The 13,942-nt window shown below is 35.7% G+C and overlaps 1 protein-coding gene across 12 annotated transcripts in view; it reads left to right on the top strand.

Annotated features, from left to right (window-relative positions):
* CLASP2 (cytoplasmic linker associated protein 2) overlaps positions 1–13,942 on the top strand; it is a 177,246-nt gene that overhangs the window by 19,012 nt on the left and 144,292 nt on the right. For all 12 annotated transcript variants that reach the window (XM_027088246.1, XM_027088243.1, XM_027088245.1 and 9 more), the window contains exons 3-7: positions 1,692–1,795; positions 4,099–4,190; positions 5,400–5,475; positions 7,015–7,112; positions 13,155–13,225. In XM_027088246.1, the coding sequence (XP_026944047.1) occupies positions 1,692–1,795; positions 4,099–4,190; positions 5,400–5,475; positions 7,015–7,112; positions 13,155–13,225 (441 nt within the window). The remainder of the gene's footprint in view (positions 1–1,691; positions 1,796–4,098; positions 4,191–5,399; positions 5,476–7,014; positions 7,113–13,154; positions 13,226–13,942) is intronic.

Raw genomic sequence — 13,942 nt, 5'->3', positions numbered from 1 at the left:
ACACACACACACACACACACACACACACACACACACACACACACACACACACACACACACACAAAACACCTCAGTCACAAATAAATGGAAGTAGTTATAACTGTAGCCTAACACTGTGTAGATTACTTAAATCCTGATTTCACTATTTGCTACTTGTGTGACCTTGGTCAAAGTATTTAATCGCTCTGGGCCTTCTCTATCAAACGGGCCTACTCTGTTTCATAGGATTGTTATGAGGATTAAGTGAGATAATTCAGTGCTTAGTACATAATAATATCTAACATTTACTAGTGTTTAGTATTGTCTTCTGTCTGTCAGAAGCTATCAGAATGAGTCCCACAATAGCCAATCCTGTAGATATAGGTGAATTTCTCTAGTGTTAACAATGCATCTAAGCAAAATGAGAAGGATTTATATTGTTTCAACTGACAGATACTTCAGTTGCCTCATGATTAGGCTTATGATTTTTATGACAAGGACTTTGTTTTCTTACACAATCATTTCCTTGATTAAGCTTAGATTTTTGGATGATCTTTCCATTTTGTATGGTTGGCTTCTCACTTGAATCATTTTCTTCCAGAAGGATGTGTTCCTTCTTTCCTTAAATGTTGTTGATTATTATATCAGTTCTGGTTGTTATGTTATAGACAATGTTAACATTGCAGCATACATTTGCATTACATTACATACACATTTAATTATATGTGTCTATAAATAAACTAGAGACACATTGAATGCTTACCCAGTGTCCTTCACTCTCTGAGTTGTTTACGTATATTTCAGTAATCTTCTGAGGTGAGTACTGCTGCACATATTTATGGGTTGAGGAGATAAAGACAAAAAGATTAAATAGTTTGGTCACACACCTAGTAATACTATACTGAGTGGTAGTGGTAATTTAAGGGATTACAAAAAGATAATTTTGACTATGAGATGTTTTTGCCCTATGGGCTGACTTTAGAAACTATAACCTCAGTTCTAGCCCCCCTCCCGTTTCCTTCTCCCCACACCTAACAGATGTGATTTCTTTGTGGAGCTTTGTTGATTTATAGTTACAGCAACCTGTTTCATGAAAACTCTCTAAGAATGGACTCTAACCTGCCTTTCCTGCTTCCTTTCATGGAATAGTGTCAAAGTCTTGGACATAATAGAGAAAGACCTCTGTCCCATGGACCCGTGCTTTGTTTTTGTCATTTGAGTAATATGTTGTACATATAGAATAATACGTATCAAGCATGTACAATTTAAAGAATAACTATAAAACCAACACCTGCCTGTGCCCAGGTCAGAGAACTAGAGCTCTGCCATTTCCTTATATGTTCCCTCTGCATTTCCTGATGACACCTCCCACCCTCTACCAGAGATGACTGCTGTCATGACCTTTGGGATAATCACTCCCTTGTTGGTCTGTAGAGCTTAACTGTCTATATGTATCTCTAAACAGAATAATATTAAATTTTGCCTATTTTTTGAACATCATTATTATAAGTGGGTGTCATACTGTATGTATTCTTTTGAAACTTGCTTCTCATTTATTTTTGATTGTACTCATGAGTAAAGAACTTGAAACAGTTTGCTTACCTCATAACTTTTCATTTATGGAAATAATTGATGTTTGTAATTTTGTAAAATACAGTTTATAATGGAGATGAATTATAAATATTTATTCTTTTCCCCCTTAATTTCTCTAGTTATTGTAGCTTTAATAGACAGAATGGGAGATGCCAAAGACAAGGTTCGAGATGAAGCTCAGACTCTGATACTGAAGTTAATGGATCAAGTAGCACCACCTATGGTAGGCCTACATTTTAGAATTCAGATTTTGCTAATTAATGATTAAATAACAGTAAAGATAGATGGTAATCACTGCAAGTCAGTAAAACCTCAGGGACAGAAAAGCTAAAATTTTAAACAGTAAATTATTGCTAATGCTTTAAAGAAGTTGAAATTTAAGATAAAGTGTCAATATTTAACTTTTTGATTTTTTGCTTTCCTTTTTCTTACTTTTCTTTTAATGCTTTTTCAAAAAGCTAACTCATAGATTTAAGTGATTTGATAATGTACTGATTATACTATTTGTTAGGATTTTCTGGTTTTTGCTACCTACAAATAATACAATGTTCAGTGAGAAAGCTTATTTTGAGAACTACTGAATGTTATATGAATTTCTGCAACTCATACTGAAACAAGGATGAAATTTCTTATTTTAACAGATGGTTACTAATTATATAAGGCGTATATTAGATGACAGTGACCTGTGTTTTATGAATATGGTAGAAAAAAATTGCCCTTATGGACGTATTTTGAAAGAGGAGTAAAAATAAATTGACACGTAAACAAAGATTTAGAGAGTAGCTCATGCCGGGGGCTTCCCTGGTGGCGCAGTGGTTGAGAATCCGCCTGCCAAGGCAGGGGACACGGGTTCGAGCCCTGGTCCAGGAAGATCCCACATGCCACGAAACACCTAAGCCCATGCACCACAACTACTGAGCCCATGTGCCACAACTACTGAAGCCCGCATGCCTAGAGCCCGTGCTTTGCAACAAGAGAAACCACCACAGTGAGAAGCCTGTGCACCACAACAAAGAGTAGCCCCTGCTCGCCACAACTAGAGAAAGCCCTTGCGCAGCAATGAAGACCCAATGAAGCCAAAAATAAATAAATAAATTTATTAAAAAAAAATAAAAGAGTAGCTTATGTTAAGTGGGAAAAAAAACAGAATTTACAAAATATAGTGATACTAATTGTTATCATTTAAAATACAGTTTAAGAATTGTATCACATATGTTTTATAAAAAATCCAAATAGTAGTGAAAGTAAACTTCCTCAGAGTTTTTATACCATAGAGTATAAAGATATATATATAATCCTTATAATTTGATGGGTATCCTTTGACACTTGCTTAGCAGTTCAAATTTTAACTTGTTTTTGACATGCTGTTATTATGAGTGCTGTAAAGAGCATCCTCGTACATGTGTCTTTGGACATAAATGTAATTATAGAACAGAGTTACAGAGACAGTGTTGCTGGATCAGGTTATTCACATTTAAGACTTTTTTGGTAAACTTCCAAGTTACCCTCCACAAAGTTTGGCAGAGGGAAATAATATTAGTAGAACTGAATATAGAGTCCAGGGAGAATAGAGTTCAGGAGTAGGGATTTGTGTGTATGTGTGAGAGTATGTGTGTATGTGTGTATGTACACATTAATTTAGTAAATGGTAAGGGTGGTGTTTCTTAAATGTGGAGAAAGGATTGATTGGGACAATTGGCTATACGTTTAGAAAAACAAAGTTGAATTCCTTCTTATAACAAACCCATATAATTGTTTTAGATTGTTTGTATATGTTTATCTATGCTTTTTCAAAAAAAAAAAAAGATTATAGTGGGTAGCAATAGAATGATTATGTTTCTGTATTTGGATCCAGTGTTAAAAGGAAAAAACCCCTGAATTATAAAATGCTGAAAAAGCCTGTTCCATGTGACAGTCTGTACTAGTTGCTAGGCAACATTGGACCTTTTAAATGCTTACAATACTACTAGGCTTATAATGGTAACATTGTTATTGAAGGTTTCTAAAGTTTAGAAGAAATTATATGTCCTTGGAAATTTTAAGGTTTTTAAATGTTGGACACAGTTTTTCTGAGAATAATTGAAATCTAAAGTGAAAGATATAAAATAAAAATTGAAAATGTGATTAAGATATTTAAAAATGGGTGAGAGGGCTTCCCTGGTGGCGCAGTGGTTGAAAGTCCGCCTGCCGATGCAGGGGACACGGGTTCGTGCCCCGGTCCGGGAAGATCCCACATGCCGTGGAGCGGCTGGGCCCGTGAGCCATGGCCGCTGAGCCTGTGCGTCCGGAACCTGTGCTCTGCAACGGGAGAGGCCACAACAGTGAGAGGCCCGTGTACTGCCAAAAAAAAAAAAAAAAAAGGGTGAGAGCAGCATCAGTGCAAATTTGGCTTAGAAAAACTTGTAGAGAAATCTGTGGGAAAATTTAGCTACCAATAAGGTTGGTAGTAAAGTTGGGAATAGATAAAAGATTATAACATGAGTAATTTAATTTTTTGTTATACATGTTTACTTTTCTTTCAAATAGTACATTTGGGAACAGTTGGCTTCTGGTTTTAAGCACAAGAATTTTCGATCTCGAGAAGGCGTGTGTCTGTGTCTTATTGAAACATTAAACATGTAAGTTTTATGATTACTGGAGTATATTTTTCATTTTTCTAAAAAAGAAAAAGCAAAATCCATTTCACAAAGCTCAAGGAAAGCTATGGAAATAACAAATTTTAAATAGTTATTAATTTATCTCTGGCACCAGAGTTTTTCTATTTGATAGCTTTATCTGTTAATTTTTTTGTATGTATGTTGTTATCTTTCATGTTGTTAATTTAAAATTATTAGTCATTGATAAGAGTTTCTTTTTTTCTCTTTAGTATGTTAATAGTTGCCAACCAAGTAGATGGTCATATAACAAATACGCTGATATAACTTAGGATCTACCTCTGTTCTGGACCCAGTTTGGAATTTTTTTAAACTCAGTGGTATTTCAACAATTGTAGCCATTTTCCCCAGCCCGCTTTTGCCAATTGGCCCTAGGTTTTCTAGAGCAGTGCAGGTGGTTACCAAAGTCATAGACTGAATAAGACTCCCCCAGGTAACCAGAGAGTGAAGCTGACAGCAGTGTGCAGAGCTCTGACAGCATAAATGCCACAGAGCTCAGAACTCCAGCCTGAAGAAATTGTAAACTAGGGCTTTTGTTCTCTTTCTGGATGATTTTTTCAAGTTCTCTGCAACAAGATAGGTAATATATAGTAGCTTTCAACTTTTTTGTAGTGTTACTTCCTTTTCTCTAACTATACCTTCATTTTATTTTCTTTTACTCCTCTATGGTCCTTTCTGCCATCTAGAGCTTGTAAGTGCATTCAGCCTGCACAACTTTCATGGTTTTTGGCTGTCTTGTCATTTGCTTTCAACCAATGACCTCATCAAAATATTAATAAGCATAAATAAAGATCTTTTAATTTATTTATTGTACTGGAATGCAAATTTGTTTGAGACCCAGAGTCTAAAAAACCAGTATTTTAATGCAAAAGCTCGAATTTTCTAAGTGATTGATAGGTTGCTAGGTTTAAGAGTGCCATTGGTTGAACATTTTGCTCTGTTGGATCATGTGTTGACAGTTTTCATTGTCAGTCATGATTATTCAATTTTACATATCTCACATTGTTTAGAATTAGGTTTTGCTTGTGTCTCATATCCTTCATGTTTTAATGATGTGTGCCCGTGCTCTCCACCATATTTGTCTTATCGAGACAGATAAAAGTATAAGGATATTTTGTTTACTGTTTGATTAAAACCAAATTCTCTTTATTTTTTTTTTCAAATTATATTTAGTTTTGGGGCTCAGCCACTAGTCCTCAGCAAGTTGGTACCACATTTGTGTATCCTATTTGGAGATTCCAACAGTCAGGTAAAATTTTATCTACATTTAAGCACTGACTAATTTTTTAGCCACCTCTTGTTTTCTAATGCTCTTGTTCCATTTTTAAAAAGAAGAGAGAGGGTGGAGGGGGGTGGTAAAATCAAGATTGCACTTCACTTTTTCTTTTAAAGTCTACCACATTTAGTTTTTAAGAATACATTATATTCACAAACGTAGCTTAAGTTTGTTAGCTGTTTGGCTAGTATTAAGGATAGATGGGACTTAAAGGATAGTTCTTGAGTTTGAAAGATTGAGTAACAAAGAACCTGAATTTCCTTCTCTACTCCTCCTATAAGCTAGTTGTGAGGGCAGATTGTCAGCTTCCTTTTCATTCCTGCATAACAACTTTTACAACAGTTATAACCCTGTTTGTGCCAGTGGTATATCACTTGTTGGAAATTTCATTCCCTGAGCTTCAGATACTATAGGCATAAACAAGGGTGTGTTCTGGATCTTGTCCTTTGTGGTGGAGTTGAATCTTGTCTGTAACCCTTTTGGCACAGCTTGGGCATTTGGAATGACCCTGGATATTTCCTTGCTTTTAGGCCCTAGCTGCGCCTCTAGAGGTTTGTAGAGAGTTCTACTGTCTCTTCATTTGCCCTTCGACAGTGAGCTATGCAAAGGAACTAAAAGCTGTCTTCCACATTCCCGTCTTTAAGCCACATTTATTTTTTCTTTTAATTGTGGTAAAATATTCACAATATAAAATATACCATTTCAGCCTTTCTTAAGTGTACAGTTCATTGGCAGTAAGTACACTGACATTGTTGTGCAGCCGTCACCACCACCCATCTCCAGAACTTTTTCATCTTCCCAAGCTGAAGCTGTCTACCCATTAAACAATAACTCCTCATTTCCCCCAGTCCGTCAGCTCTTGGTGGCCACGTTTTACTTTCTCTCCAAATGAATTTGACTACTCATAAACGTGGAACCATACAATATTTGTCCTCTTGTATCTGGCATATTTCACTTAGCATAATGTCTTCACAGTTCATCCATGTTGTAGCATGTGTCAGAATTTCCTTCCATTCCTGTTTAAGGCTGAATAATATACCATTGTATGTATATACCACATCCTGTTTATCCATTCATCCATGGATAGACATTTGGGTTGTTTCCACCTTTTGGCTATTGTGAATAATGATGCTGTGAACATTGGTGTATAATTATCTGTTTGCGTTCAGGCCACATTCTTGAAAGGCAGTTTTATTCTACGAAAATATGTTAACCACAATAATGATTTGTAGTCATATAGTTATTATCAGTTCTTTATACAATATTATTACAAATAGAAGATTTTTTAAAAGCCACATTTATTTGCATGTTTCTTAGATTTCTGTAAAACTTTTACAAGGTTTCTTGGCAGGTCGTCTTGGTTTTTGTTAATGACCTGCCATAATCTCCCAGGGGTTTAGAGACATTAAAACCAACTTGGGGCTTCAAGTTGGTCTGTGAATTTAATGTTACCTTGAGGTGAAGTATTTTATTGTCTCATGTAAGTTTTTAAAGTTCTGAATTATTTGGCAGGTTAGAGATGCTGCAATATTGGCTGTGGTGGAGATTTATAGACATGTGGGAGAGAAAGTGAGAGTGGACCTTTATAAGAGAGGAATTCCCCTTGCTAGGTAAGTCTTGCTAAATTTATTATTTTGCCAATGGTTTTAAAGGTTTTAATTTCATGTGCTTATTTAAAATAGGTTCAATTTTCTGGAATGCTTTAATATTCAAAAGATATAAAAGGACATATAGGTTATTACTGTTTAAAAAATTCTTAAGATTCTATACTGTTCTAGACAGGATAGTATAATGAACCTCATGTACCTATTATCCATCTTCAATAACTAACTTGTGGACAGTTTTGTTTGTTACACCCTTACCTACTTACTCTTGTCCTGTATTATTTTCAAGCAAATCCAACTCATAACATTTCATCTGTAATTATTCAATATATTTTTTATTTTATTTTAAAATTTTTTTTCACTGAAGTATTAGTTGATTTACAGTGTTTCAGGTTTACAGCAAAGTGATTTAGTTTATATGCATATATATACATATATATAATCTTTTTCAGATTCTGTGCCATTATAGGTTATTACAAGATATTGAATATAATTCCCTGTGCTATACAGTAGGTCCTTTTTGTTATTCAACATATTTCTAAAGGGAAAAAAATTTTTTTTTTTCCAATCACAACCACAATGCAATCATCACACCTTACATTTTTTTGCAAATAATTCTGTAATATCAAATATCCAGTTAGGGTTCAAATTTTCATAAATGTCATAATGTTTTATAAATGTTGTATATATATGTTTTAACAGTTTGTTTGAATCAGTATACAAATAAAGTCCAACAATTAGTTGTTGTGTATTACAAGGCTGTTTAAATCTTTGTGTACCTCCAAGTACTTTTTTCCTTGTGTTTTATTTGTTGAATAAGTTGGGTAGTTTACCCTGAAAAGTTTCCCGTATCCTGGATATTACTAATTCTTTTCCTGTGGTGTGGTTTAATGTGTTCTACTGTCTTTATTGGTAGTTGGATTGGTAAATTGGTAGTTGGATCTATAGGCTTGATCAGATTTTCGGTGGGGGGTGGCAGGAGGAGCAAGACTACTTCATAGGTGGTGGTGTGTTCTGTTTACATAAGTCTCATCAGATCTTGCTGCCTCTCTTACCATGTAGATTATTTCCAGTATGAATTATTTTTTAGGTAATAAGTTCGTCTAAAAAATACGCATTTTGTTTACTTATTTATTCATTTGCTTTCTACTTCCAGGGTTAACAAAAATTTTATTTGAATACTGTATCATTTTATGAAAGAAATGGTATTAACATATATTGACATATTTTGTGTGAGTGTATGTATAATGTTACATTATATATTTTTAAATTTATATTGAGATTATTTTTTTAAGTATTTAGAATTTTTATTCAATTTTGACATTCATACAGAATAGTGCATAAATTGTAAGTATGCAGCTCTGTAAGTTATCACAAAGTGAATACACACATGTATCTCCCACACAGGTGAAGAAGTAGAACATTACAACATTCCAGAATCCTCCCCAAATCTTTCTTAATCCTTGTCTTTTCTGTCCTTCCCAGAAGTAACAATAATCCTGACTCTATCACCATACGTTAGTTTTGCCTCTGTTTGAATTTTATATAAATGGAATCATATAGTGTATACTTTTTGTGTCTTTCTTCTTTCAGTTAACATTATCTCTTTAAGATTCATTTGGGTTGTTGGATCCAGCTATAGTTGTTCATTTTCATTGCCTTATAGTTCTCCTTTGTATGAGTAGGTCATACTTTATGAATCCATACTGTTGACGGACTTCTGAGTTGTTTTCATTTTGTAGTATTTATGAATTAATGTTGTTAGAAACATTCTTATGCATGTCTTTTGGTATACTTATGTATTTGTTCTCTTGGAATATATTTGAATGGAAGTGCTGGGCCATAGGGTATGTTTACATTTAGTTGATATTCACAGACAGTTTTCCAGAGTGGCTGGAGTATTGGATGATTTCATTTATATGAAATGGCCAGATATGGCAAATCTATAGAAAAGAAGTTAGATTAATGGTTGTGTAGGACTGAGGAAATTGGGAGGAATGGGGAGTGACTGCTAATGGGTACAGGGTTGTTTTTTGGGATGATGATGACATTTTGAAATTGATTGTGTACATCTCTGGCTTTATATTAAAAACCATTGAATTGTGCACTTTAAAGGGATGAATTATATGGTATGAGTTTTATCTCAATAATTGGCTGTTATAAAGAAAGATAAGTTCTGAGATACCTAATTACCTCTTTCATATTGTACTTGCGATTTATTATTATGACTCTAAACTTAAATATGTACTTTGGATAGAGTTGCTTTTCCAATTTTATCCTAGTGCTTTACTGTTCTCTATCCTTATCCTGAATCAGAACCTTCCAGAGCTTTACAGGCCTCTATTGTTTGGCCTCCTGAGTTGTGTTTTGGATATTCCAGCCTCTGTTGTATTTGCCTTCTGTTGAATTTCCTAAATTCTTTTTCTTCCTGAATTACTTAAAAGATCCCAGTCTCTTCTTTCTACTCTTACATTGTTCCTTTCCTCCTTTTCCATCAGATTATATGTGTAATGATCCTCCATTATGAATAACCTTGTTTTTCTAAATAGCTGTATTATTATTTTATAATAGCTTTTTATTTCTTTTTCCTTTCTTTCTCCCTGTTACTGTTATATTTGCCTGATCTTTCAGTTGACCCCTCTTCCCATTAAAGCTGCCTGTATCTACATTCCTTGCTGTATATTTTATCTGTCCCACCTCAATTCCTTAGCAACCCTCTTTTCTCTCAGAGCTTCCAGCCCTGAGTTTCCTACTCCCTTTTTGCTACTGAATAGCTGAGTGTTAATTTCATGCTTCGTAACATCTTGTTCTGCCTTTTTTCCCAGAGAGCTTTCCTAAATCCTCTCCTTTCTGTTTCTGGGCTGTCTGGTCTTCATTCTGAAGTCCCATCTTCCAATTCCAGTTTTCCCTCCCCTGTCTCATCTTGTCCATCTAGTCTCTGTAGACAGGGCAGCCTGTCTAGTGTCTGCTCAATTCTCTGGAAGGTAACTACTTTGTAGGATGAAGGGACCTGTGTCTTTTGACTGCAGTGCTTTCAGATGTGTGAATATTTGTTGAATTTAATGGGGGTAAGAGCTGAAGTTAAGGTTTAGAAATCCCATTATAATGAATTCCTAGAAGGTTTTCAAGTAAAAAAAATTTTTTTAGACCAAACAGTATTTTCAACCTCAATTTACAAGTAAAAAATGACAGGATGTGGACCAAGGCTTAACTAAGGTTTTAGAAGTGAAATCATGACAGAAACATTGATGTGAGAAAAACATTTGGCAATTAAAGACTTAACCCAAATCTCTAAGTCATAATTTAAGAATCATAGTGGGACTTACCTGGTGGCACAGTGGTTAAGGATCTGCCTGCCACTGCAGGGGACACAGGTTCGAGCCCTGGTCCAGGAAGACCCCACATGCCACGGAGCAATTAATCCCATGTGCCACAACTACTGAGCCTGCGCTCTAGAGCCCACGTGCCACAACTGCTGAAGCCCGCATGCCTAGAGCCCATGCTCCACAACAAGAGAAGCCACTGCAATGAGAAGCCTGTGCACCACAACGAAGAGTAGCCCCAGCTCGCCGCACCTAGAGAAAGCCTGCGTGCAGCAACAAAGACCTAATGCAGCCATAAATAAATAAATAAATTTAAGAAAAAAGAATAAATCATAGCATGATATAATATTGGAAAGTAAAAATTAGTGCTGTCAGCATGATCCCATGATCATGGTCTGAAAAAAATTTATATATAAATATAAAACATCGGAAAGCATGCAGTTAAATAAATTCTCTGGATTGTGGGATTGTGGTTTTTTTCTTTGTTCCTATTTATATTTCCTAATTTTCTTCTATAATGAGTATACATTGCTTTTGTAATAAGAAACTCTTTTTTTAAAGAAGTGATAGAAGTGTATTATTCTGAATATAAAATCAGAAGTGCTAATAGAATTGCTGTTGAATTAAAATAGGTTAACAGGAAAAACATCAGATTATCAGTCATATCAGCATCACTTTAATTTCTGACATATTTCATTGTTTTTATGTTTGCCTTAAGTTTCCTTAGCATGATTTTTATGTAATTTTTAAAAATGTCTTGGTTACTGAGTATATTCATTATAAGGTTGGAACTAAAGTATTGGGTTGGCCAAAAAGTGCCTTCGGTTTTTAAGTAAAAATAAAAGACACATTTTTCATTTTCACCAAGAACTTTATTGAACAGCGTACTCACCCTTTTGTTCCACTATCTTCTGCCATTTTTCAGGCAACTTCATAATTCCATCTTGCCAAAACTTTTTATCTTTTTGAGCAAAGAACTGTTCCAGGTGCCTTTTACAGTCTTCCAGGGAGTGGAAATTTTTTCCATTAAGAGAATTTTGTAAAGACCTAAATAAATGGAAATCCAAAGGTGCAATGTCTGGTGAATACAGCAGATGAATCAGAACTTCCCAGCCAAGCTGTAACAGTTTTTGCCTGGTCGTCAAAGAAACATGTGGTCTTGTGTTATCCTGATGGAAGATCATGCGTTTTCTTTTGTCACTTTTCGTGGAGTGCTGCTTTCAGTTGGCCTAATTGGGAGCAGTACTTGTTGGAATTAATCGTTTGGTTTTCTGGAAGGAGCTCATAATAGAAGACTCCCTTCCAGTCCCATCATATACACAGCATCACCTTCTTTGGATGAAGACCGGCCTTTGGTGTGGTTGGTGGTGGTTCATTTTACTTGTCCACGATCTCTTCCATTCCACATTATTGTACAGTATCCACTTGCCATCATCCATCACAATTGTTTTAAAAATGGAACGTTTTCATTACGTTTAAGTAGAGAATCGCATGCAGAAATACGGTCAAGAAGGTTTTTTTCGCTTAACTCATGTGAAACGCAGACATCAAAGTGATTAACATAATCAAACTGGTGCAAATGAATTTCAGTGCTTGATTTGGATATTTTCAGTATGTTGGCTATCTCCTGTGTTGAGAACAATGTTGATTGGTCTCAATTAATGTCTCAATTTGATCGCTGTCAACCTCAACTGGTCTGCCTGACCATGGAGCATAGTTCAGCAAGAAATCTCCCACATGAAACTTCGCAAACCACTTTTGACACGTTCAATCAGTCACAGCACCTTCTCCATACACTGCCCAAACCTTTTTTTTGCATTTCAGCTGCATTTTTACCTTTCTTGAAATAATAAAGCATAATATGCTGAAAATGTTGCTTTTTTTTTTTTTGCGGTACGCGGGCCTCTCACTGCTGTGGCCTCTCCCGTTGTGGAGCCCAGGCTCCGGACGAGCAGGCCCAGTGGCCGTGGCTCACGGGCCTAGCCGCCCGGTGGCATGTGGGATCCTCCCGGACCAGGGCACAAACCCGTGTTCCCTGCATTGGCAGGCGGACTCCCAGCCACTGTGCCACCAGGGAAGCCCCTTGATGTCTTTTTTTAAATGCATGCTGGTACGACAGCTGTCACATACAGTCTAACAAAATTGTTTCAAATGAAGTTAAAGACAACTAAGTGCTAGCTACTAGAGCCATCGTATGGAAAATACCGAATGAACCTTTTGGCCAACCCAATATTTTTGATGGGTTTGGGGAAATAATTTTATGATGAAAATATGAAACTGCTTTGTGTGAAAGTTATCTTTTTTTAAAAATTGAGGTGTAGTTGATGGTACAATATTATATAAGTTTTGGGGGTACAACATAGTGATTCACAATTTTTAAAGGTTATATTCCATTTATGGTCATTATAAAATATTGGCTATATTCCCTGTGTTGTACTGTCTTCTTGTAGCTTATTTATTTTATACATCGTAAACCCCTACCCTTGAAGGTTACCTTTTCACAAATATACCTGCGAGTGTGTAGAGTGCTACCTGTATTTGACTGCTTTGCTCTACTGAAGAGATGCATTTTGTGTCTGCTTTCAGTGAGTTAATTGTAAAAGAGAGTTGTATAGAGCTAACTGAATCCTTGGAATTGTTTTTTCTCAGGGAAATGGTGAAGGAAATTGTTTCTAATTAAAACTGTATGTAAAACAAACAAATAAAATTTATTCTTTATTCCCAGATTAGAAATGATACTTGGCAAATTTGATGAAGTGCAAAATTCAGGTGGTGTGATTTTGAGTGCCTGCAAAGGTAAGAATAATTAAGTTATTCCAGTTCTCAGACATTTCTAAGATTATTTAGCAAAGTTTTAGACACTAAAATATGTCTTCTAGTCAACTATTATATCACTGATTCAGCAGATTTGACTTTGTGGCTTAAAACTTGTTTAGGATAACAAAGTCTTTACATTCTGCTGATCATTACCTATCCTCTGATTCTTTTGGAGTAAGTGAAAATTTAATAATGGGTTAATTGTGTAAAATGATACTACTCTTTTGCCTTATATTTGGTATCTTCTGAGTTGAAGGTATGATGACCCTCTTGCCTTCTATGTTCTGTGCACAAAATGTGTTTTTTACTCCCAGAGTAATTGTGTTTTTTAAAAATTAATTAATTAATTATTATTATTATTTTTTTTGCGGTACGTGGGCCTCTCACTGTTGTGGCCTCTCCTGTTGCGGAGCACAGGCTCCGGACGCACAGGCTCAGCGGCCATGGCTCACGGGCCCAGCTGCTCTGCGGCATGTGGGATCTCCCCGGACCGGGGCATGAACCCATGTCCCCTGCATCGGCAGGCGGACTCTCAACCACTGCGCCACCAGGGAAGCCCAATTTATTTTTTTAATCGAAGTATAGTTGATTTACAGTGTTGCGTTAATTTTTGCTGTATAGCACAGTGACTCAGTATATATATATATACTTTTTTTTTTTTTGGCTGCATTGGGTCTTTGTTGCTGCGCATGGGCT

This window comes from Aethalodelphis obliquidens, unplaced genomic scaffold (assembly GCF_003676395.1).
Source record: "Aethalodelphis obliquidens isolate GAN/ISIS:26980383/991018 unplaced genomic scaffold, ASM367639v1 scaffold62, whole genome shotgun sequence".
Classification (NCBI taxonomy): Eukaryota; Metazoa; Chordata; class Mammalia; order Artiodactyla; family Delphinidae; genus Aethalodelphis; species Aethalodelphis obliquidens.
The sequence above is the reverse complement of the archived record's forward strand: the minus strand, read 5'-3'. Positions and strand labels throughout refer to the sequence as shown.